The sequence below is a fragment of the Dromiciops gliroides genome, chromosome 3 (genome assembly GCF_019393635.1).
Source record: "Dromiciops gliroides isolate mDroGli1 chromosome 3, mDroGli1.pri, whole genome shotgun sequence".
NCBI lineage: Eukaryota > Metazoa > Chordata > Mammalia > Microbiotheria > Microbiotheriidae > Dromiciops > Dromiciops gliroides.
The window spans coordinates 1,132,445-1,157,493 of NC_057863.1; the positions used below are offsets into that span (position 1 = coordinate 1,132,445).

General features: G+C 51.9%; 2 protein-coding genes and 1 long non-coding RNA gene across 4 annotated transcripts in view; 2 read left to right on the forward strand and 1 right to left on the reverse strand.

The window, feature by feature from the left end:
- The first annotated feature begins 1,534 nt into the window (after positions 1 to 1,534).
- On the forward strand, positions 1,535 to 4,730 carry LOC122746305 (WAS/WASL-interacting protein family member 2-like). Its single transcript, XM_043991811.1, has 4 exons — positions 1,535 to 1,548; positions 2,010 to 2,067; positions 2,159 to 2,733; positions 3,070 to 4,730. The coding sequence occupies exons 1-4, from the start codon at positions 1,535 to 1,537 to the stop codon at positions 3,260 to 3,262; spliced, it is 840 nt and encodes a 279-aa protein (XP_043847746.1). The 3' UTR covers positions 3,263 to 4,730.
- Positions 4,731 to 4,787: 57 nt separating this feature from the next.
- Positions 4,788 to 25,049, forward strand: part of ITGAE (integrin subunit alpha E) — a 43,358-nt gene continuing 23,096 nt past the window's right edge. Inside the window, exons 1-7 of the mRNA XM_043990609.1 lie at positions 4,788 to 5,034; positions 18,525 to 18,654; positions 22,069 to 22,163; positions 22,777 to 22,847; positions 23,000 to 23,120; positions 23,214 to 23,405; positions 24,395 to 24,510. Of these exons, the coding sequence (XP_043846544.1) occupies positions 5,001 to 5,034; positions 18,525 to 18,654; positions 22,069 to 22,163; positions 22,777 to 22,847; positions 23,000 to 23,120; positions 23,214 to 23,405; positions 24,395 to 24,510 (759 nt within the window). The 5' untranslated portion in view covers positions 4,788 to 5,000. The remainder of the gene's footprint in view (positions 5,035 to 18,524; positions 18,655 to 22,068; positions 22,164 to 22,776; positions 22,848 to 22,999; positions 23,121 to 23,213; positions 23,406 to 24,394; positions 24,511 to 25,049) is intronic.
- On the reverse strand, positions 17,245 to 19,925 carry LOC122745364. 2 transcript variants are annotated; one of them, XR_006355460.1, is made up of 5 exons: positions 19,706 to 19,925; positions 19,275 to 19,368; positions 18,532 to 18,622; positions 18,233 to 18,308; positions 17,245 to 17,394 (listed from the first exon to the last, which is right to left on the reverse strand). It is a non-coding gene; the product is annotated as an uncharacterized LOC122745364 (long non-coding RNA). The 2 variants fall into 2 exon arrangements; XR_006355459.1 differs by having other exon boundaries at positions 19,275 to 19,437.

The window sequence follows — 25,049 nt, forward strand, 5'->3', positions numbered from 1 at the left end:
AGGTCACTGTGGGGAAGAGATGCTAGAGACACCGGGAGGACTCCGGAGGACTAAGAGAATGCAAGGAGGTTGGTGGGAGAAGGCTAGAGAAGCTGAGAGGTCGGTGAGAAAGGGACACAAGAGATGCTGAGGGGGGCAGACTGACTGAGCAAGTAGTGAAAGCACAGGGGAGCTGGAGTGAAGGAGAAAAAGAGTGAAAGCTGGAGAGGAGTGGAGGCAAACTGGAAGCAGCATACCCTCAGGCAAGAGCCGGCAATGGCCATTATTATATTAAAAGCAAGCCAGCAATGGCCATTGTTATATGAAAAGCAGACAGGTCTCTTATAACTTTGCATTTCTTATCTCTTATGTTTATTTTTATAAATAAACCTGGCTTTGATTATTTAATTAAGAGACTTCTTAATCGTTTGCTTATCAATTTGGAAGCAGAGCAATGTGGGGAATTTTATAAACGGCTCATATTAAATTAATAGCAGTCAGATAGCCAGCCAGCCAGTCAAACATCCACAGATTAGGCCCCAGTAAATTAGGTAAAAATATTCTTACAAGGGCAATCACTCTAATTTTCCAAAAGGGGAAGAAAACAGCAAACTATAGATGCCTGGGAGGTTAAGTCTAGCCTGGATCATTAAAGAGATGGCTAGGAAGCAGTGATTTGTCTTCACCCGCATTGTGCCAGCCTAGCCACACATGCTTTTTGGACAGGGTGAGTGAGCTACTCAGTAAAAAGGATATGCTGTGCTTACTTTGCCCAGATTTTAGGCTATCTCTGCACTGAGCCTCATTATTCTTGTGGAGAGAATGGAGAAATGTGGATTAGAATGCCGCCCCTTTGGGGCAGAGGTCATCTCCCTTTTCTTGTCTTTGTATCCCCAATGTCTGCCACACAGTAGGTGCTTAATGCGTGCATGATTCAGAGCTGCTTTGGTGGCCTGGCTTGAGAAGAAGTCATGAACAGTTCAGCATCCACAAGGCAGGAGGGATCAGGTGCCCCAGGTTCCTTGACGGTTTGGTGTTTTTATCAGTGATTCACATCAAGGCCCAGGTGGCATGAGGACCCCAGGTTAGGGGAGGGACAGCTGGTCTGCATCCAAGAAGAATCTTGGCAGGTTAACGTACAGAGCCAGATCTCGTAAGACGAAGTTCGATGGGGATGACTAGAAAATCATCTTCACTTAATTATAAAAACATCAACCTCTCAAATGCAAATAGTCATTCTGAGAAATAGCTGGGGCATTTAGCTCCCATGAGCCCATATGGGTCCGCCAGGGGCCATGAAGACAGCCTGTGCTGAGAGGGGCAGAGCCCTCCGGGATAAGGAAAAGGCAGGCAGGTCCCTCATCCAGGCTGCCTCTGGACACTGGCACTCGGTTCTAGGCCCACAGTTTAGCAAGGGCACAGTCTAGAGAGCTTCTGGGGGTGACTTCCACACTGGCCAGGGGTCCCGAGAACGTGCCCTTGGAGGGATCCAAGGAAGGAGAACCTTTATAAGTGCAAATGGAGCTCCCAGTCTTTGGGAGGCCCTGCTGGGGCCATGAGTCTAGCCAGGTGAGGGTGGTGACAGCCCAGGCTAGACCCCACCTCCCCTCACCCTTCCCAACTCCCTTTGGGGCAATTCCTTCTCCTTTAGACTGTTAGCTCTCTGAGGGCAGGGATTGTCTTTCTGCCTGTCTCCAGCACTCGGAGAGCCCTAGGGTCTAGCAACCACAGAGGCTGCTGGGTCCCCCCCCCCCCTCCCCTTCCCCCCCCCCCCCCCCCCCGGGCTCCCGGGCCTTCCTTCCAGCCCTGGTCACCCCTTCCCTCCTTCAAAGCAGCTTCCGGGTCACTATGGGGCTGGGGAGGCTTGGAGCTCCCGAGGCCACTTCCAGACTCTCACCAAGATCACGACTGAGTTCAGGTGTCATGGCCACCCTCTGACCACCAGGCCATTCTCTGTCCTTTGTGCAGGGGTTTGGGGGCTGGCTCACAGTCTGTCTCTCTCCTCTCTACTTCTGACCCCCCCCCCCCAGCACCTTCCCCTCCACCGTCTTCAGCGACACAGCCTTGGTCCGGCTGTCACCCACAAATGTGCCCCTGCCTATCCAAGCACTGAACCGCCTTCGTCTCAGGAGAACCCCGAATCCTACCATCCCTCCCTCTGGCTTACTTCCCTGGCCAGGCTGGCCACCCCCGGCTACCCCTTCCCCCTTCCATTCCCAGCCCCTGGTTGAGTCTGTTCCGTTCTGCGCCATCCCGAAGGCCCTCGGCCGCCCCCGCGGACAGCGGTGTGACAGAAGACGGGCGGGTGGCCAGCGGTGGAAGATGCTGCCATTTCTTGAGGAAGCCCACAAGTTTGTCCACAACAAGGGCTGGCCTGCGGCGCCCTCCTCCAACATCCGGAGCAGCCGCCTTCCCGGGACCTCGCAAACCCGGAGGGGACGCGCAGCGGCGGCGCCCGCCCCTCCACGCGCACCGGGTGGCCTCCAAGCTCAGGTCCCTCCTGACTCTCCAGGTCTCCCTTTCGCCTGCTTTAGTTCCTAACCGACGAAACGGGGCCACAGCCCAGGGGGCCCCTCTCTGCGCCCGTCTCCTTATCCACAAAATGGAAGGGGTTCGACCGGATTGCCTCCCCCTGCCAGCCCCGTACTCTCGGACTGTTATAACCGGAAGTCCCCCGCCCCCCAGTCACTGTATGGTCGTATCTCCTTTAGACAGAAGCAGCCCCCCGGCTGGGAAGGACCTCCGAGTCAGCGGGTAGGTGGCACTGGGTCCGGGGACCGCTGGACGGATGACAGTGTCCTTGACAAGGGGTCGCCCAGACTCCAGGGAGGGGGAGGGGCGTGTGTGTGTTGGGGGGCTCGGAATCTTGTTCCACCTCCACCTTTCTTCTTGGGGGGAGGGGCGACTGAAGCCGCTGCCCCGCCCCCAGGCAGTCCCGCCCATCTCCTTCCATTCCAGCTCTCCTGGGTTGGGGACTGAAGCCACTCACACACACACACACACACACACACACACACACACACACACACACACACTCTCTCTCTCTCTCTCTCTCTCTCTCTCTCTCTCTCTCTCTTTCTCTCTCTGCAGGAGGAGGCAGCCCCCACCCCCACCCCCCTATCTCGCGTTGGTTTTTCGGTTTCTTCTACCCCCATACTCAGATCCAGCCTGGGTGTCTCCCCCGACAGTCTCCCCCGCCCCGCTACGCACTCTCCCGGTGTTCTCATCCCTCTCTGAGGAGGGAGAGAGGTTCGTGCTTGGCTCATCAGCCCTTCACTTCTAGGAGTTCTTTTTACTGAGATCCAGGCATTAACCCCCTAAGCCCTGATAAGCCCTAAGCAGAACCGAGCCCTGAAAAAAGCGAAATAAAGGCAGCGGAAACGGCTCGGGAGGCAGGCAGCGCAGCTCCGCTGCCCTGGGCCCCTCACTCAGGGAGATCAGGAGGTGTCCGCCTCTGCCCGCGGAGGGGCGCAGACTGACGGAGGTCCTGGCCAGGCTAGGGGACAGCACCGGGACCTGGAACTGACCGCCACCTTTTATCTGCGAACTCGAAGGGGACGGGCGCGGGGAGCGGGGCTTGCTGGGGTGATCAGTGCCGCCTCTCCTCAGCGCCCCTTGGTGCCCGACCCGTTGCCAAGTCCCTGTGCCCCTCCTACACTCACTATTCCTCGTTCTGCCCTGTGGGGTCAAGCGAGCCAGTCTAACCGGGTTCTGCAGGAGATCAGACTGAGGACAGCTAGCGTGCCCCCCTCTCCTCGTGTCCCAGGGGCTTCTCCAACCTTACGTGCCCAGTCTCTTCAGCCTCCAAGATGCCTCACACGCACACCCGGTTCTTAGTCCTGGAAGCCAGGCCTCCCTGCGGTGGTCAGTGAGTGATGGGAGCTTGGTGACCATACGGAGCTGCCAGCCCGAGAGCCCAGAGAGCAGTGAGGCCTTTGGGAGGCCGTGCTCAAGTTTTAGAGACATTCCTAGGGAAGTTTGTCTGGGGAAATAAGGCCTGAATTCCTAGAGGAGGTGAGGGTTAAAGTGGCCTCTGTGTGTGTGTGTATGACAGACAGACAAGAGACAGACAGACCCACGCTGGAGCAGACTGGGGACACACAACATAAATGCCCAACAGCCCCTACAGGGGACTTCCCCTGCACAGACACCCCTGAGGCAGAAGGGAATCCAACTGGATTTGACAGAAAGCAGGCAGGAAGCAGCGAGCTGGCCCCCAGCCCCCTTAGCAGCCCACTCACTTCTCCTACTGTAGTTGGAGCCAGTTAATTTTGTTCAGAAAAGGACCGTTCTTGATCCCTGTCCCTGCCTCCAGATGGCCGGCATGAGCAGCCTCACCTACTTTGGCAGTGCTGGAGCCGGGCTCAGGGCTTGTGCCTAATTAGCAGGAGGCAGCGCCAAAGGAGAGCCCACATCCTGGCTCTTGCCCCTCGGGGCCACCAGCCGGCTCTGAGGTCCTGCTCTGGCCTCTGTTTTCTCATCGATCAGAAAGGGGCTTGGCCTCAATCTGGAGACTTCCCGGTGGATTCCCTTGTAAAAAGGCAAGCGATGGAAGTGCTGGGGAAACCCTTCTGGAAGCTTTGGCCTCATTGGAAAACCTGTCTTCCAGGGGAGTCCAGAGGAGTCAGAGGTCCTCCTAAGGACTCCAGGGAAGGATGAGATGAGAAGGTCCTGAAATGAAGAGCAGCCCAGGAAGTTTTTCTCTCTGTTTTTCTGTCTGTCTCTGTCTCTGTGTCTCTGTGTCTCTGTGTCTCTGTGTCTCTGTCTCTATCTCTGTCTTTGTCTCTGTGTGTGTGTGTGTGTGTGTGTGTGTGTGTGTGTGTGTGTGTCTGTCTCTCTCTCTTTCTGCCTCTCTGTCTCTCACACGCAGGCACGCAAACACACACCCCGACCGCCCCCAGGGGTTGTGTGTTCCTCTGTGTAGACATGAATATATTCTTGTGGGAACCTGCACCAGCTGTCCTGAGAGTGCTACACCTGCTGCTGGAGAGCCTGCGCCAGCTTCAGCCCCAGCACCCGACATGAGGCTGCTCCAGACTCTCCTCTGGCTGACAGGTAAGCCAACCTGAGTCCTTGTCCCCAGCTGCCTCCCTGGTCCCCGGTTCTGTCTCTGAGCTGCTCCCTTGTGTTCTTCCCTCGGCCCCTCAGTGAGGCCCTCTGGTCTTCACCTCCTGCTGGATCAAACATTTTGGGAACCCTGGCTTCTTGGCCGGGCTCCCCGGGAAGACCTCAGGAGGTGCAGGAACTTGGATGGGCAGAAAATATCTTTTTTTCACTCTAACTGGTTTCCTTTGTGCCTCGCATATTTCATTGTCTACCTTCACAAACATTATCCTGAGAAAGCAGGGGCTCATTAGAGCCTAATCCCCAGTGGCCACTGGGCCCCCCAACCCACAGGGAGCCCAGAGCCCCAGCTCTTTGGGGGTTGGAACTTCAGAAGACAGGAAACTCACAGCAGGAGGCTGCCCATTGTCCCAGGCTTCTGTGAGGCTGGCTGCCAAGCTCCGTCTCTGCCCTACCCCAGCTGCGAGTCAGCTGCAGGCATGAATGAGCTGCGGCAACCCCCCAAAGTCTTCCCGAAGGGACCCGGGCCCTGGGCTCAGCAGGAGACTGAGCAGAGGCTCTGAGATGGATGCCATTGGGAGATTCCAGAGAGAGGGAGGTGCTGGCCAGGTGTCCCCAGCTCTGGGCAGACCCCATCCAGAGCCTGGGCTCAGGTCTGGACGTGTGCCTTAAAGAGTGCCACTGTTCTCTGAGCCAGCAGCTGGGCTGGGTGGGGACTGGCTAGCCCAGAGCCCATGACATCCAAGGACAATGGAGACATGTTTGGTCTGAGGGAGAAAACCTCAGAGCATCAGATTCTCAAGGTTTGGGAAGGCCCTTAGCCTTGGGGAGTTGGAGCCCCTAGGGGAGAGTCAGGAACCTCAGCTAAGAGGTCACAGGGCTGATTGTCAGGGGAACCTTCCCTAAGAGGGTTAGTTGTTCCTGGAGGAGGTGGACTCCCCACCCCCTTGAGCACCTCCCCCGCCTCCAGACAAGTGCTGGATAGACTCTGGTCTGGTATGTCCCCGGTGCTTGTGGGACAGATCCAAAGCCACGAAGTCCCTTGTTTTCTCAGCACCCACTGGGTTCCAGGCCCTGGGCTCAGCCTGGGGACACCAAGAAAGGCCAAGAGCAAACAGTCCCCACTCTCAAGGAGCTCCCAGCCTCATGGGGGAGACAACAGGCAAACACACCTCTTTAGAGAGAGGGAGGAGGAACTGGGGGCAGTCCCAGAGGGAAGGCAGCTGGACTAAGGAGCAGGGGGAAGGCTTCCTGGAGCAGGTGGATTTTTGCCAGAAGATGGTGATGCAGAAAGCAGGCATAGCAGGCGTGGGGGCAGCCAAGAGAGGGGGGCCGGGCAGCGAGGTGTCAGGAGCCAGGAAAGCCATGGGGAAAGGAGAGCTGTTGGCTGTGAAGGGACTTGAACGCTCCAGGATTTTTGATTTGCTCCCACAGGCCCTCAATGGGGAGCTGCTGGAATTGGTTGAGGAGGGGATGGCAGGAAGAGCCCCAAGCTTTAGGAAGCTCACAGATGGACTGGAGCAGGGAGGGAGCTTCGGAAGGCAGGAGCCCACCCCCAGCAGCTACACCAATCATGTAGGAGTGAAGTGAGGACCATCTGCCCGAGCTGGGGCGGGGCCAAGGAAGAGAGGGGCCACTGACCGCCCGTTGCATGTGTGGCTGAGAGTTAAGGATGCCTCTGAGCTCTGAGCCTGAGTGACTGGGAGGGATGTGGTGATGCCCTTTCCAGTGAGAGGGGAGGGAGGAAACAATAATGAGTTCACTTTGGGGCATGTTATAGCACATCCAGGCCAAGTTATCTAAAACCTGCCTTCTTAAACTCTGGGTCGAGACCCCAGATGGGCTCATGCAACTGAATGTGGGGGTTGTGAAAAATCTGGCAGCTGTAAAAACTTCTGTCTTCCTCTTTTATACACCTCTCTACCCCAGGTCTAGTAGAAGTCCGGCAACCGGAAAAGCTTATGTCTACCTTTTCTATATACCTGTGTATATACCAGAGGAGAGGAAAGGAGAGGAAGGAGGGGGGAAGGAGAGGAGGGGGAGAGACAGAGACAGACAGAGAGACAGAAGAGAAGAGAGGAGAGGAGAGGAAGGAGGGGGGAAGGAGAGGAGGGGGAGAGACAGAGACAGACAGAGAGACAGAGACAGAGGAGAAGAGAGGAGAGGAAGGAGGGGGGAAGGAGAGGAGGTGGAGAGAGAGAGACAGAGACTCAGAGACAGAGACAGAGAGACAGAGGAGAGGAAAGGAAAGGAAGGAGGGGGGAAGAAGAGGAGGGGGAGAGACAGAGACAGAGGGAGAGACAGAGGAGAAGAGAGGAGAGGAAGGAGGGGTGAAGGAGAGGAGGGGGAGAGACAGAGACAGACAGAGAGACAGAGACAGAGGAGAAGAGAGGAGAGGAAGGAGGGGGGAAGGAGAGGAGGTGGAGAGAGACAGAGACTCAGAGACAGAGACAGAGAGACAGAGGAGAGGAAAGGAAAGGAAGGAGGGGGGAAGGAGAGGAGGGGGAGAGACAGAGACAGAGGGAGAGACAGAGGAGAAGAGAGGAGAGGAAGGAGGGGTGAAGGAGAGGAGGGGGAGAGACAGAGACAGACAGAGAGACAGAGACAGAGGAGAAGAGAGGAGAGGAAGGAGGGGGGAAGGAGAGGAGGTGGAGAGAGAGAGACAGAGACTCAGAGACAGAGACAGAGAGACAGAGGAGAGGAAAGGAAAGGAAGGAGGGGGGGAAGGAGAGGAGGGGGAGAGACAGAGACAGAGGGAGAGACAGAGGAGAAGAGAGGAGAGGAAGGAGGGGTGAAGGAGAGGAGGGGGAGAGACAGAGACAGACAGAGAGAGACAGAGGAGAAGAGAGGAGAGGAAGGAGGGGGGAAGGAGAGGAGGTGGAGAGAGAGAGACAGAGACTCAGAGACAGAGACAGAGAGACAGAGGAGAGGAAAGGAGAGGAAGGAGGGGGGAAGGAGAGGAGGGGGAGAGACAGAGACAGAGAGACAGAGACAGAGGGAGAGACAGAGGAGAAGAGAGAAGAGGAAGGAGGGGGGAAGGAGAGGAGGGGGAGAGAGAGAGAAGGAGAGAGACAGAGAGACAGAGACAGAGAGAGAGGAGAGTATAAAGGAGTAGAGGGTGATGGGTGACTCCCAGTGTCCAAGGCTGCAGAGACGTCAAGAAGGACCCTAGGGGCAGCTAGGTGGCATAGTGGATAAAGCACCGACCCTGGATTCAGGAGTACCTGAGTTCAAAGCCAGCCTCAGACACTTAACACTTACTGGCTGTGTAACCCTGGGCAAGTCACTTAACCCCTAATTGCCTCTCAAAAACAAAAACAAACAAGAAGGCCCCTCCCAGCATAGAGATGCTGTGATTCTGGGAAGATCTGGACACTACCTTCATACACCAACTCCTGTGGAGCTGGCTCCGATGACAGTGTCCCTGACAAGGGCAAGTCACTTAACCCCCATTGCCCTGCAAAAACAAACAAACAAAACAAAAAAAGAAAGGAGGGAGATGTGGGTGGCCAGATGCTTCCACCTTGGACCTGCTATATGACCTTGGCCAAGTCCTTGCCCTTCTTCCTAGGTCAAGAGCAGGGCAAGGGTGGAGCTTGCTGGTCTCTGGGGTGCCTCCCAGACCCCCAGGAGCTAGGCCTTGAAGACTGGTCAGAGCGGAAGGGGCTGGCTGGCTGTGGAGGCCTCCTCCCTGCACATAAGGGGCTGCCGCACTGCCCAGCATCCCTAGGGAGGCCTGACTTTGTGTCCTGGGGAGAGGGAAGGGACCCAGCACTCAGGCCTCTCCAGGCTCTTTGCCCAGCACCCCTGGGTCTTGCCTAGCCTTGAAGAACTGGGAAGTGAAGCTGCACAGAGATAAAGAATGGTGGTGGCTGCCATCCTTTGGTCCTCACCACAACCCTGGGAGGCAAGTGCTCTGTGCACCCCCATTGGACATGTGGGGAAGCTGAGGTAGAACAAGATTCAGGACTTGCCCAGGGTCACACAGCCACCAAGGATCTATGGTTGGATTTGAACTCCTGACTCCAAGCCAGCACTGGGGCCTTTGTGACTGACCTTGCTGGGCACTCCTCCCACGCCTCTCAGACATGGAGACATGAGGGAGTCATCCCCACTGTACCGTGAGGAAGCTGAGGCTGGTCACCCGGCCAGGAAGTATCAGAGGCAGGATTCAAACCCAGTACTGTGTTCACCAATTAGAGGCACACTTTGATATGCTGTCACTCATGAGCAGCCAGACCTTTCTGGTCAGCAGGAGAGGCCTAGCAGGACTGGCTCTGGACTCCTCCCCAGTGTGGGAGGCTCAGTGACTCAGGTCTGTGTCACCATGAGACACCCCTGCCTGGGGGGCGGAAGCCGGTGGCTGGGGGGTGTCTGTATGACATCGTGGGGCCCGTGTGGTTGGGGTGATAGCTGGAACTGCAGTCAGACAGCGGCTTCTGTGGTCACAGATGGTACATGAGTCAGGGATACCTGACAATCTGCCTGTCCCCCTTGCTTCCTCCTCTTGGGGGCCTTGCCGGTGTGAGATTTAAAATTGGATATTAGATCATAAATCTCCCCTACTTAACTTTTCCCTTAATTTATCTCCCAGACTAGTAAATGGAAGAAGCTTCTGGTTTTCTAGATAGAGCCTTTATTGTATATAAGGTGTTGTTGATTAGAAGGATAGGAAAATAGAAATACAGTACAAATCGTCTTAAATCTAGGCTTAGTCTATATTCCTTATAAAAACTCACCAAACCAAAAAGGCCACCTTTGGAGTGAGGGAGACCATCTGTGCCGCGCCGCCAGGAGTCCCGCCAAGCAGGCAAAAAGGCCTACTCTCCTTCTCTCCACCCCGGAAGTCAAAAAACCCGGCAGGCAGTCTGACATGCGCAGCAGGCGGACTGTAACCGGCAGGCAGTCTGACATGCACAGCAGGCGGACTGTTCATCTCCTCCCCAAAAGGGTGGTCCTTGAAAAACTGGCGTCTTTCAGTATCCTAACCGACTGTTAAAAACTTTCATATTTTACCACACCGGGGATTGTCTGAGAAGCCCTGTCCACAGCCTCAGGAAATGGGTGAAATGGTGGGTGGCTCCCCGAGAGAGAGATAGGGCTCAGGGCCTGTGGTCTCCCACGGGTGGGCTGAGCCAGGGACTGTTATTATTAGGATGGTCTGTCCTCAGCCAACCCCCACCCCACCCCCGCCCAGCTCGAGGAGGTCCCAGGCAGGCCCCCTGGAGATATTTCAGCCCTAGTCCCAAGAGATGGATTCCACCTGACTTGTGTTCTGACCCTTGGGCTAACCTTCCTCTGAGGTTCTGGTGCTGGGGAAGTATCCTCCCAGCCTGGCTACCCCCGGTACCCTGACCATGGACTCTGGGGACACTGTGGCTCATCCCTGCTGGGCAAATCCACAGCTGCCTATGAACCTGATGTTGGGGAGACAAGGCCAGCAGTGAGATGGCAAGGAAGCTACCCAAGGTCACTTGGCAGGCCTGGGCATGGGGCCAAGCCAGGGAACCCTGTGCTCATGCCGGGCTGGAGCTCCTCCAGGCATTTACTGCTGAAGTCAGGAAGAAAAGAGAAGTGGGGTCCTCTGGGACCGACTGTCGTTTTGTTGTTCATCCTTCATTACCAAGAGGACCGATGACATCCTGCCTTGACTTGGCATGAGCTGGATTGAAGAGAGGCAGAGCTGGGCCGGCAGCCTCACCTTCTCCGCCAGTCATCCAAGCCCAGCAGCAGGACCAGAGTCGGGAGGGCTGGGGGAGGGGGGCAGGACGCAGTGGGGGACCTGGGCCTTTGTAAAGTAAGGTCTTTCCCAGGTCTCAGTGTGTCCAAGGCCAGGCCCATTCAGTGGTCAAGGGCTGGGGAAGAATGGGACAAAAGATAGTCCCAGTCTGGGACTTCTGGCCAGAATGTTGCTCATTCTAAGCCCTTACTGCCCACACAATGGCTCCCATTGGCCAAGGAAAATTCAGCCAGTCTTGCTCTTCGCTGCCTTTGGGTACAAAGCAAGGCAAAAATGCAGAGTAGGCAAGAAAAGCTGAAGACTTTGAATTTGCTGGCAAGTGATTCTTTCAATCTCTCTTTTTTTCTTTTTAACAATAAACACCTTTTTTTAAAGTTTTGAGTTCCCAATTCTACCCCTCCTTCCCTCCCTCCCCAACTCCTCCCTGAGGCGGTGAGCGATCAGATATAGGTTATCCATGTGCGACTATGTCAAATGTGACTATATCAGTCATCTTGTACGAGAAAACAAATGAAAGAAATGAAGTGACAACAGCTGGCTTCAGTATGCTCCATCAACATCAGTTCTTTCTGTGGATGTGGGTAGCCTGCTTCCTCATGAGTTCTTTGGGATTGTCTTGGATCATTGTATTGCCAAGAAGAGCTAAGTCCTTCACAGTTCCTCATCAAACAATATTGCTGTCACTTGTGTACAACGTTCTCCTGGTTCTGCTCACTTCACTATACATCAGTTTATACAAGTCTTTCCAGACCTTTCCTTTTTTTTTTAAGTAATAAACATTTTTATTTATCGTTTTGAGTTCCAATTTTTATCCCTCCTTCCCTCCCTCCCCTGTGCCCTCCCTAAAGTGGCAAGTGATCAGATATAGGTTATACATGTGAGATTATGTAAACCATTACCATATTAGTCATTTTGTACAAGAAAACTTAAATGAAAGGAAAAAAAGGGTTTTTTTAAATGAAAGAAAGTGAAAAATCACCTGCTTCAGTCTGTGTTCAATCAAAACCAGTTCTTTCTCTGGAGGTGGATAGTCTGCTTCATCAATAGTCCTTTGGGATTGCCTTGGATCATTCACTGTATTGTTGAGAATAGTGAAGTCATTCACAATTCTTCCTCAAACAATATGGCTGTCTCTGTGCACAAAGTTCTCTTGGTTCTGCTCACTTCACTATATATCAGTTCACACAAGTCTTTCCAGGCCTTTCTGAAATCCTCCTGCTTGTCATTTCTTAGAGCACAATAATATTCCATCACCATCATATGCCACAGCTTGTTCAGCCATTCCCCAATTGATGGGCATTCCTTTGATTTCCAATTCTTAGCCACCACAAAAAGAGCTGGTGTAAATATTTATGTACAAATAGGTCTTTTTCTCTTTTGGGGATGTCTTTGGGATATAAACCCAGCAGTGGTATTGCTGGATCAAAGGGTATGTATAGTTCTATAGCACTTTGAGCATAGTTCCAAATTGTTCTCCAGAATGGTTGGATCAGTTCACAATTCCCTCAACACATCCCCTCCAACATCCAATATTTTCTGTTTTTGTTATATTTGCCACTCTGATAGGTGTGAGGTGAGACCTCGGAGTTGTTTTACTTTGCATTTCTCTGATCAAGAGTGATCTAGGGGCAGCTAGGTGGTGAAGTGGATAGAGCACTGGCCCTGGAGTCAGGAGTACCTGAGTTCAAATCTGGTCTCAGATATTTGACACTTACTAGCTTTGTGACTCTGGGCAAGTCACTTAACCCCAATTGCCTCACCCCACCCCAAAAAAGAGTGAGCTAGAGCATTTTTTCATATGATCGAAGATAGCTTTGATTTTTTTTTGTCTGAAAACTGCTTGTTCATATCCTTTGACCATTTATCAATTGGGGAATGACTTGTATTTTTATAAATTTGATTCAGTTCTCTATATAATTGAGAAATGAGGCCTTTATCAGAGATATCTGTTTCAAAAATTCTTTCTCAGTTTTCTGCTTCCCTTTTAATCTTGGTTACATTAGTTTTGTTTGTGCAAAAACTTTTTAATTTTACATAATCAAAATGATCTGTTCTACATTTTGTATACCTTCCTTGGTTCTAAATTCTTTCTCTGTCCATAAATCTGACAGATAAACAATTCCATGTTCTCTTAATTTGCTTATGGTATCACCTTTTATGTGTAAATCATGTACCCATTTTGACCTTATTTTAGTATATAGTATGAGATGTTGGTCTATACCTAGTTTCTGCCATACTGTTTTCCAACTTTCCCAGCAGTTTTTGTCAAAATAATGAGTTTTTGTTCCCAAAACTTGGATTTTGGGGTTTATCATATAATAGATTACTATAGTCATTTACTATAGTGTCATTCATACCTATTTTATTCCATTGATCCACTTCTCTATTTCTCAGCAAGTACTGGATTGTTTTGAGAATTACCACTTTATATAATACAGTTTGAGATCTGATACTGCTAAACCACCTTCTTTCACAATTCTTTTATTGATTCCCTTGATATCCTTGAGCTTTTTTCTTCCAAATGAATTTTATTTTTTCTAGATCTATAAAATAATTTTTATCATTTGATTTGCATGGCACTAAATAAATACATTAACTTAGGTAGGATTGTCATTTTTATTATACTGGCTCAGCCTACCCATGAGCAATTAATATTTTCCCAATTGTTTAGATCTGACTTTATTTATGTGAAAAGTGTTTTGTAATTGTGTTTGTATACTCCCTGGGTTTATCTTGGTTTATCTTCTTCTTCTTGGCAGGTAGACTCCCAAGTATTTTATATTGTCTACAGTTTTTGTTTGTTTGTTTGTTTGTTTTGGGGGGGTTAGGCAATTGGGGTTAAGTGTCTTGCCCAGGGTCACACAGCTAGTGTCAAGTGTCTGAAGCTAGATTTGAACTCAGGTCCTCCTGACTCTAAGGCTAGTGCCCTATTCACTGCGCCACCTAGCCGACACCCCCCCACCCCCGTCTACAGTTTTTTTAAATGGAATTTTTCTTTCTATCTCTTGTTGCTGGACTTTCTTGGTAATATATAGAAATTCTGGTGATTTCTGTGGGCTTATTTTGTATCCTGCAACTTTGCTAAAGTTGTTAGTAATTTCAAGTAGTTTTTTAGTTGATTCTCTAGAATTTTCAAAGTATAACATTATGTCATCTACCTATTCTAATTGCTTTAGTTTTTTTTTTCTTTTCTTATTGCCATAGCTAACATTTTTTTTTTTTTTGGTAAGGCAATTGGGGTTATGTGACTTGCCCAGTGTCACACAGCTAGTGTTAAGTGTCTGAGGCTGGATTTGACCTCAGGTACTCCTGAATCCAGGGCCAGTGCTTTATCCACTGCACCACCTAGCTGCCCCTCATAGCTAACATTTCTAGTACAATATTAAATAATAGAGGTGATTATGGGCATCCTTGCTTCACCCCTGATTGTAGTGGGAAGGCTTATAGTTTATCTCCATTACAGATAATGCTCGTTGATGTTGTTGGTTTTTTTAAATGATTATGTAAAACATTACCATATTAGTAATTTTGTAGAAGAAAACTTGAATAAAAGGAAAAAAGGAAAGAAAGTGAAAAATAGCCTGCTTCAGTCTGTGTTCCATCAATATCAGTTCTTTCTTTGGAGCTGGATAATGTGCTTCCTCATTAGTCCTTAGGGATTGTCTTGGATCGTTGTATTGTTGAGAATAGTTAAGTCCTTCCCAGTTCTTCACTGAATAATATTGTCACTGTGCACAATGTTCTCTTGGTTCTGCTCACTTCACTATACATCTTGCTCATGTTTTTAGATAAATATTACTCATCATTTTAAGGTAAGCTCCACTTGTTCCTGTGCTCTCTAGTGTTTTAATAGGAATGGATGTTGTATTTTGTCAAAGGCATCTATTGAGATAATCATGATTTCTTTTGGTTTTGTTATTGATATGGTCAATTATGCTGATAGCTTTTCTAATATTGAACCAGCCCTGCATTCCTGATATAAATCCCACCAGGTCATAGTGTATAATACTTGCAATATATTGCTATAATCTCTTTGCTAGTATTTTATTTAAAATTTTTGCATCAATATTCATTAGGGAAATTGGTCTATAATTTTCTTTCTCTGTTTTGGCTCTTCCTGGTTTTGGTATAAGCACCATATTTGTCTCATAAAAGGAATTTGGTAGGCCTCCTTTACTTATTTTCTCAAATAGTTTATATAGTACTGGGATGAATTGTTCTTTAAATGTTTGGTAAAATTCACCTGTGAACCTATCTGGTCCTGGGGATTTTTTAAAGGAAGTTCATTGATAGTTTGTTCAATTTCTTTTTCTAAGATAGGATTATTTAAATGTTTTATTTCTTCTTCTGTTAATCTAGGTAATTTTAAATTTTGTATATATTAATCCATTTCATTTAGATTGTCAAATTTATTGGCATATAATTGGGCAAAATAATTCCTAACAATTATTTTAATTTCCTCTTCATTGGTGGTGAGGTCACTCCTTTTCATTTGTGTCATTTGAAAATATATGAGGGGAGGGTGCGGCTAGGTGGCCCAGTGGATAGAGCACCGGCCCTGGATTCAGGAGGACCTGAGTTCAAATTTGGCCTCAGACACTTGACACTAGCTGTGTGACCCTGGACAAGTCACTTAACCCCAATTGCCTCACCAAAAAAAAAAAAAAGAAAGAAAGAAAAGAAAATATATGGGGGTGCCTATCCCTGTCATAAGTTTTAGGGAACTTAGGTGGGGTTTCTAACGTATTCTTACTTATAAATTAGAGGCTATAGCACCAGTCTTTGGCATTAAGCATTTATTAAAGCCTATTAAATATTAGTAAAGAGAGAGCACATGGCTCAGAAAGTTCAGAAGCCCTACATTACCTAGGATAGAGAGAGAGGGCTTGCAGGAGAGAGAAAAGAGACATCCCTTCCTTGCCCCAAGGGTTTTTATCCTCCCTCAGGTAGAGGTGGGTCACTGCACATTGATTCAAGCTAATTGGCTAGTAACATTCAAGTCCATTGATTGGCATGACTTGAAAGTGGTCACCTAGGTGAGTTAACTTCCTTTAGGTAGTCAAGAAGGTCAATCTACATTTCCTTTGCAATTCTCCTGACTCTGGGCTGGCCTTAAAAGAGATCAGGCAAGGCTCCCTCAAGTGGTGGTGGTGGGGCCTCTGGGACCCCCCCAACCATTATTTTATCACACATTTTTCATGCTAGTAATTTAGTTTTCTTCTTTCCCTTTTTTCTTTTTTTTTTGTGGGGCAATGGGGGTTAAGTGACTTGCCCAGGGTCACACAGCTAGTAAGTGTCAAGTGTCAGAGGCTGAAGTTGAACTCAGGTACTCCTGAATCCAGGGCCAGTGCTTTATCCACTGCACCACCTAGCTTCCCCTCTTCTTTCCTTTTTTTGATCAAATTAACCAAAGGTTTATCTATTTTATTGTTTTTTCCCATAAAACTAGCCTTTAGTTTTATTAGTCTATCAATCACTCAATTAAAATGTTCTGCTTTTCCTGACCACTCAACCACAATTGTTAACACCAGCTCTTCTTAGCATTTGTAAGCATTTAATGATACCTGCCCAGCTTCTTTTCAAGAAAAGATAAACAGTAAAACCTTCATTAGTTTGAACACTTTGCATGTGGGAGCATTCTGATTAATTGAAGTTCCTGTCTAAATGAGCCCTAACCAGAAACCCATATTTGCTTTGGCATTAAAAAAACACAACACTTTAAAAGAAATCTTACTCCACTCCCCTGCCCCAGAAGGTCAAGTACAATTGGATCTTATCTGATATTTCTTTGATTTTTAAGTGCAACAATAAGCCCAGGGAGGTCTAGGAAATTCATCCTCTCAATTTCCACTCATGGGCCCCTTTCAGCTCTGAATCCACCCATATATGTACCTAGATGAGTCCTAGGAAGTCTGGCCTGGAAAAAGAGAGCTCAGGCTCTTTTTCCTCTCAGCCTCTGACTTAAAAAAAAAAAAAAATCTATCTCTACGGGGCAGCTAGGTGGCTCAGTGGATAAATCACTGGCCCTGGATTCTTGAGGACCTGCGTTCAGATCCGACCTCAGACACTTGACACTTACTAGTTGTGTGACCCTGGAGAAGTCACTTAACCCTCATTGCCCTGCCCCCCCCCAAAAAAAAAAATCTATCTGTGGATTTTTATATCCACACCCTGGAGCCTTGGGAAAGTTATTTAATGCTTGTTTGGTTCTTGTCTAGTGTCTCTGGGGAAATAGGTGGTGGGGGTCCTCTTTTTTTTGGCGGGGCAATGGGGGGGGGTTAAGTGACTTGCCAAGGGTCACACAGCTAGTGTCAAGTGTCTGAGGCTGGATTTGAACTCAGGCACTCCTGAATCCAGGGCCGGTGCTCTATCCACTGTGCCACCTAGCCGCCCCTTAGGTGTTCCTCTTTAAAGAATTACACCTCTCACACACAATCCAATTAGAATTAAAGGGTCTTTTATTTGGGTGCTGGAGAACGTGACGAAGAGGCAAGTCAAAGACCTGGAGGGGAGGAGATGGCTTAGAGACATCTTTCTCCTAATGTCAGGAACAGATTGGCACTAGCTTCTAAGCCTTCAAGTGCTAATGCACAGCCTTTAGGATGTTGATCCTGAAAGTATGAAACATAAATCTGAATTGGCATTTCACTTACAACTCAGCTCTGCATTGTCCAAACTATTCCTTTCAAGTTGCTGTCTTCTGACAAGTCAATGGTCACCTTCTCCAAGAAGGGGTGTGGTCCTTACTAGGGGCTCCTTCCAAAGGAGAACCAGCCCCTTCTGAGAACTCTGCAGCCACCTGTTTCTCAGCCTCACGTGGCTGCTTCCAAGGCTGTGACTGCTTAGTCTTGCCTTCCCAAAACCTCCACTCTTGAAAAACACAAAGCAGAGGAAGCAGCTGGGTTTTGAGATGGAGTCTCAAGTTCACCTGGACCAGATCATTTTCGAGCAGTTTGCCTTTTTTAGGGGGAGGATAGAGAGGAGGAGGAAGTGCCTCTTCCCCCATCTCTCCAGAGAGTGACTAGAAAAATCCTCACACCCTCAGAAGAAGGGGAGAGGAGAGCTGTTCCTGCACAATGGCCAATAAGGGGAGTGTTTCACTGTCTCTGAGCCTGAAAATTCATAAAACGATCAACATTCCAAAATGGAGGTCTGTAATCTGAGCAGAGAAGTTATAACCTGGGGTAGTGCATAGCACATGCCAAGAAAACCCAGAGCGTGGTTGGGAACAGAATGTATATGGGCTAACAGAAGAGAGAGGGAAGAGACTGCAAGTTTCTCACAGATAATAAGCTAAAGTCCTAGAAGAAAGCTTGGGAATCTCTGGGAGGGGACGGGAGATCCACCAAGCCATCCCAGTCAAGACCGGACCAAGTCTGGTCAGTCCCAGGCAATTCAGTGGGAGTAGCCCAGCCCCCAAACATGCAGCACTAGGGCTGTGATTCAAACCTATAGTGTAGGTTCATAGTTTCATCTGGAGATGGTCTAGTGACATCGGCCTAAAATCCATCAGGAGGGGCTTTTCCTAGGAGAAACAAAATCAAAGATACAGCAGGGCCTGGGAAGCTCCTCCTGTGAAAAATGATTCATCTGTCAGCAGGAAGCCAAATGGTCACCACGTGTGGCTACTACCTGGCTGGAGCCAGGAGCCAGATAAACCCAGAGGACAGGACCATCGTTTCAAAAAAAATCCCCCTGACTCTCAGGAACAGGACAAGCTGTTCCAACATTGTCCCTGCAGGTCTCACCTCCCTGAGAAGCTTCAACCTGGACATCAGCAGGGTGTGGCTCACACCTCCTCCCCACAGTGGTGAAGGGCCCCAAGTTCGAGAGGTTCACCTGCATCAGGACAAGGACAACAGCCAGACCTGGTGAGTTGGAGGGACACAGACCATGGGCGCCCCCACCCACACTAGCCCCTCCGACAGTCTGACCATCCCTTTGAGAGAAGGGGGCAAATTAAGAACTATCATACCCATTTCACAGATGAGGAGTGTGAGGCTCAAAGACAAAGGGAGGTTAGAAAGGGAATGGAGTTAGAAGCAAGGTCCAAAAGGGAGTCCAGAGGAAGATGGGAGTAGTGTTGAAAGCACTATGTGCCAATCACTGTGCTGGGATCCAGAGACTAAAGACTAAGTTGCCCTTGCCCAGAAGGAGCTGACATTCTGTGGGATCAATGACCCCATAAAGTCCCCAAACCAGCAAGTACCTACCAAGTAATTTGGGGGAGGAGCACCTGAGAAACATGGAAGAAAGAAGGCGGCTGGGGAGAGGCCCTAACGGGGAGCCTGATGATCAGCACCGATCACCCCAGAAGGGAATCCGCGGTGAGGGGCATGAGCGTCCCCTGCTCCAGGCAGTGCTCGTTCCCAATGCGGGGGACGGAGGGAAGGTTCCCCTGCACACATCGGGGACAGCCTGGGCAAACGCATGGAGGTGAGAAATCTAGCGCCATGTGGGAGGAACGCTAAATAGGCGTGGAATAACGTACCAAAAGCCTGAGGAGGTGAGTTCAAGCCAGCTCACTGGAGTTTTCGATGCCAAGTTGAGGGGTCTGTACGTTCTCCTAGAGACACCGGGACCCGCTGTGGGTTTGAGCAGGAGGCCAGCATGGTAACGCTTGTGCCGGAGGTTACGTTGAGGAGGGGAAAGGGCTGGAAGCAGGAGGCTTAGGCGTTACTGGCCCAAAAGGGGATGGGAGTCTGCACTAGGGCAGCAGCCTGGGGGCCAGTGGAGACCAGGAGGCCATGGGATAAGGAGTCCGGAGGCTGGGAGACTGGGGGAGGGGCTGGCTTCCAGCTCTGTTTGGGGAAGCCCCGGGGGGTCTGGTAAAAATGTCCTACGGGAATTTTGAGAGGGGAGACCTGGGAGTTCTAGGCTCGCGCTGGGCCCTCCACCTGCCCCACATCCCCTTTGTCTCACCTCTGGTCACGCTCTTGGACAATGGGCAGTTCTGGTGGGCTTGTGGTCTCTTTGGTGGGGGTCCTCCACTCGAGGCCTCCAACGGGCTCTGTGTGTTGTCTGAGAAGCCATCTGGCCAAGGCCGAGCTTTCTGGAGGGGTGTGAGGCCACCTAGTCCGACCCAACGTCCCCCAAGCATCCCCCCCCCATAACATGCTGGACGGGCAGTTGTCCTGCCTTTGCTTGGAGACCTCTGATGAGAGAGAGCCCCGCCCCGCGCCCCCCCCTCCCCCGATGGTGAGGAAGCTGCTCTGAAGCACTCTAGCCTCAGTATGTCTCTGAGCAAAGGTTGCCCAGGGCTCTGGGGGCGGAGCAGAAAGCGCTCTCTGGGGAATGGGCCCATTCCCTCTCCCCCCAGCCCCCTCCGTCTACGGCCCTCTGAATACGATGCATTGTCCTTGCACCGATGTACCCAACATGGCAACAGCAACCATGCACCGCCTTGCTCTTTTGCACGTTTGCTATCCTCAACAGTAAAGAAGAGCGGGTGAAATGCCTGCTGCCTGTCAGAGTCCTGTTGGAAGCCAGGTTCTCAGGCACCGTCTATCTTTTTTTCATTATTATTTTGTGAGGCAATTGGGGTTAAGTGACTTGCCCAGGGTCACACAGCTAGTAAGTGTCAAGAGTCTGAGGCCAGATTTGAACTCAGGTCCTCCTGAATCCTGGGCCGGTGCTCTATCCACTGCACCACCTAGCTGCCCCTAAAAGCATTTTAAATTATAAACTGGAACGCTCCCAGCAAGGGGCAAAATCCGGCTGCCAAATCTTTGTCTTTTCTGTGGTAGATTGGAAGGCCAGTCTTCCTCAGGTGGCTGGGCCACCTCCAGCCAGCTTCCTCTGTCCTTCTGCACCCCCAACCCAGCTTTCCACAGTTCCCTGAATGTTTCCCTTGACGCTGACACCCCCTCTCTTCTCAGTATTCTCTGGCTTGTCTGATGTTATAAATGGTGCCCGACAACCTCTTTTTCTTCGATGGTCTGGGGGTCCTGTCCTAGCAATGCAGTGATTAAGGAACAATGTGTGCCCTGGGGTGAATCCCGGGCCCTCTCTGGGCTTCAGGCTTGCTCTCCTGCCCACCCTGAGGGCCCTCTGTCCCCTAGCCAGGACGTGGACAATCTAAAGGGCTCCCAGGAGCCTAGTGAGCTCAAAGCCTGGGGAGCAGCAGCCCCTTCGCAAAGGCCTCAGCAGCCAAGGTGGCCTGGGAGGATGTGGTGAAATCTGCTTCTGCTGCTCAGCAGCCCCTCAAGGGGGCTGTAATTCTGCTGTGACACGTGTGTCCCAATTTGATGGGGAACACGTGATGCTCTCTCCATGCAAAGCCAATGCTTCTGACAGCCCCACCAGCCTGCAACCCAATTTGAGGTGTGCCTCCAGCAGAGGCTGGGCCGGCAGTGGGTGCTCCTGGGAAGGGAGAGGGGCAGCTGCTGGGGAGGCCAGGGAAGGACAGACGGGAGGTTCTCTGAGTGCTCGTTGGCTGACTCAGTACCACCAGGAGGGCAAGGACAAGCTGATGGTCACAGAAGCCAGGCCAGGTCACTCAGGGAGCACCGCAGAGGAGGGCTAGGCCTCAGCTGGCTCTCCCTCCAGCCCAGCAGGCTCCCGTGCTGCCCAGAGGGCAGGGGCCAGGGAGCTATTGCCACGGTGATGACCCAATTGTCTGCTCCTCCTCAATGGGGCAGCTTCTCAAGCACGGCGGTCTGCACCCCACCTCAGCCTGGTGCAGCAGCTGCTTCTTCCTGCTGACTCACCTTCCCCTCCTACCCACCCCAGCCCCGACCCACACGCAGACAGGAAAGGGTGGGTGGCAGCTGAGGCTCCCCTCCCCCAGGGCAGGTGGAGATCCGTGATTCACTCTGGGAGCCTGGGCAGGCTTCCTTTCTCATCTGCTCACGGCAGGGGCTGGTCTTTCTCCAGCTTTCCCTCTGGTGGCCCACATGCCAAGGGAAGGCCCAGAGGACAGCCCAGTAGATAGCATCATTCCAGGCCTTGCTCTGCCCTTGACGATGCCCCTTTGCCTGTGTGGGCCTCAGTTCGTTCATCTGTATAATGGGAGGGCTGAATGAGGTTGGACCCCAGGGGCCCATGCTCCAGTTGCCTGAATTGCCCACTGTGGGTGGGGCATTCTGGGGCCCATCAGAACCCAGAGGCCCAGGGCTGAGAGCTGGCTGAACTTCCTAGAATGGCCCCAGGCATGGCCAGTGAGGAGCTCACCCAGAGGATGGTCTGAGCTGAGGGCAGCAGGGGCAGCCTGCTGGGGCTTTAGCTCGTCTCACCCAGGCTGGCAGACCCAATGGGACATCCTGGCCCTTCTTTCCCTTGACCAGGCTCCTTGTTACTGGACCCTGGAGAGCACGGGGAGCTGGCCTCGTGCATAGCTGTAGCATCAGCGGGGATGATGAGATCATCTGTCAGCCCCTAAGTGAGTAAGCTCTGGGATCCCAGCAGGTCCCCTTGGAGGCCCTCAGCACATGGGTGGAGCCTTCTCCCTCTCTAGCATCAGGAGCCACCCTCCTGGTCCCCAGAATGGGACCTGGCCCCGCTCTGGCCACGGCCAAGTACCTTTGTGAGCTCTGAGAGACAGGTTTGCAAACCTGGACAAGTGCCCTTTGGGGCAGCCTGGGCCCCCCAGGGAAAGCAAACCGTAGACCTTGGGAGGGGCAGGGTATGGGGTGAGCTGGAAGTGGTGGGCTGAGGACCTGGGTTCTAATCCTGGCTTGGCCCCTTTCTGTGTGACTTTGGGGAAGCCCCCTCACCTCTCTGGACCTGTTTCCCTTCTGGAAAACAAAGAGAGTGGTGCTGATGCTCTCTTAGGGCTCGTCCCACTTTTTGGGAAGGCCTTGACACCAGGGCTGGCCCTTGTCATCACGCTGTCCAATGATGTGCAGGCCAGGCTGGCCATGGGGGATCTATGGCCTCCCACCAGCTGGGAGCCAACTCCAATACAGCTGCTTCTCCACCTGCTCAGGGCTGTGGGCTCTTCCTCATTAGTATTCCCTCTTCCCCTCTCCCTCCTGTGTTCTAAACCATTACAGAGGATGTGCCCATTCCACGGGGGTCACACCCTCAGGTCTCCATAGCTCGGAGCCCGGACGGCACATTGGTGGTGAGTGTATGGGATGGGGTCTGTCCACCACAGGATGGGAGTCACTGCTGCCCTTGTGCAGGGCAGAGGTCGCCACTACCCCCACACAGAACTGTCTCCATCCAGGACACTGAGCCCTGGTCTCCCTGTGCCTCAGCCCCATCTCTCCACAGGTGTGTGCTCAGGTAAAAAGACAAGGTCGGCCACAGAGCCTGGCCCAGGAGCTGAACGGTGCCTGCAGCCTTCTGGGGGCAGACTTGGGCCTACAGAGCTGCTTCAGCTTTCCTGGTGTTGGTGAGCCCCGGCCCTAGGGCTGGGAGGTGGGGTGGGGTGCGGGCAGCCTCATGAAAGCCCCCCCCATTGGTGACCCCGCCTTGTTTCCTAAAGAGAATCTCCCAGTCCAAGGAACCTGGGGTAGAGATCTTGGCCAATCCTGCCTGACCCTTGTACCTGCCGCCAGCAGCCCCTACCAGGACCTCCCCATCCAGGACCCCCCAAACCCCAAGTGCAACAACCCCAGCGTCAAGGGGAAGCGGGCCCTGAAGGAAGAGGAGGAGGACGAGGAGGATGGGGAGGCAGGTGAGATGGCTGGGCTGGGGGTGGGGGGGGGAGGGAGGGAAAGCTCAGCAGGGGGCAGAGGGCACCAGGGACAAGGCCCCGCCCACTTCGGAGAAGCTCCCATGGGCAGGACTTTTGTCCTGACATCCAATAACAATCATGATAACAAAAATAATAGCTAACATCTGTTGTTTAGGTGTGTCTGGTTCTTCATGAGCCCTCATAGGGTTTTCTTTTTTTTTTTTTGTGGGGCAATGAGGGTTAAGTGACTTGCCCAGGATCACATAGCAAGGAAGTGCCTGAGGCCAGATTTGATGCAACCCCAATCTGTTTCCCTCCCCACAATATTCTGGGTTCTGCTCCTTGGGGTCCCACCAAACACCCCCACTGATGGTTTTGTCACAGCACACGTTTCCCTGGAAATGTGGTTTGGTCTTTCTAGCATCCACTAAATGGAATGCTGGGCCTGGAGTCTGAAAGGCCTGAGTTCAAATTCTGCTGCTGACACTTCCTGGTTGTTGTGAGGCTCAAATGAGGCAGTCTTTGTAAAGCTCGGTGCAGATTACTATAATTATTGCCCTCTTTACTCTTGGAATATCCGTGTGGGTGTGCTTGGATGGTTCAGTCCTCCAGCAGCAGCAGGAGTTAAAGGAAGCCCCGGGTCCCAGGCAGTAGTGGAGGTGTAGCCCCAGGCTCTCTGACCACAACAGCCATGGCCCACCCCCAGCCCATCCTTGAAGCCCCCTGTCTGGCCACACCTGCCTGAGCCTTAGCTCCACCTGCAGGGCTTCTGGGGGCCTGGGGAACCTCCCTGCCACTCAGAGGGCTCTGGTCTGGGACTTGGGTAGGGGGCTGCCTGGGGAGCGTCCCCCATTGGCTGGGTTGGGGGGAGCCTGGAGGGTGAAAGCTGATGTGAGAGCCCCCTGCCTGCTTGTCCCCCCCACTTCAGGGGTCCTGAGCTCCACCCCCAGCTCCAGGACTTATTCTGAATCTGTCTTTGTGAATGCCAGGCACAGAGATCGCAATTGTCCTGGACGGGTCTGGTAGCATAGATCCCCCTGACTTCCAAAAGGCCAAGTGCTTCATCTACAACATGATGCGGACCTTCTATGAGAAATGCTTTGAGGTACCTGGGGCGTCTGGCCTACCTCCTCTGCTGGGCCTCTGGCCTGGAGCCACCAAGCTCCACCCCTGACTCCCCCAGTGCTCAGAGCAGCCGGCCCCTCCAGCCTGAGCCCTGTGGTCCCGACCCATGACACAACATATGCCAAGCCCCTTCCTCACTGGTGCCTTGAGCACTTTTATCCGAGCAAGAGAAAGCCCAGGCCTGGTCCTGCCCCCAGGGAATGCTGGTCTGGTCTGGGAGAAGAGGCTAGCCCGGGACAGGGAACAATCAGAGCAGCAGGAACCCCCAGAGGAGAAGGCATGCACCTGTTCGGAAGCTCTGAAGGGAGGCCGGCCCTACTTGGGCTTTGGGGGCCAGGGAAACGCTATTGGGAGCATCCGAGATGGGGGAGTCGGAGGAGCGTGGGGGGGTGTGGTGGGGGGCCTTGGGACAATTCCTGCCTATGACTCTTCTTCCTTCTGGCTCCCCCAGGCTCCTTCGAGCCTTGACTGGTCGGGGCGTGTGTGTGTGCGTGTGTGTATGTATGTGTGTTAACGTCT

Excerpts from the sequence above, each read along its gene's own strand:
- LOC122746305 (XM_043991811.1), top strand. Across the intron at positions 2,068-2,158 it reads TCCGGCTGTCACCCACAAAT|GCTGGCCACCCCCGGCTACC; the intron begins GTGCCCCTGCCT and ends TTCCCTGGCCAG. Across the intron at positions 2,734-3,069 it reads AAGGACCTCCGAGTCAGCGG|GAGGAGGCAGCCCCCACCCC; the intron begins GTAGGTGGCACT and ends CTCTCTCTGCAG.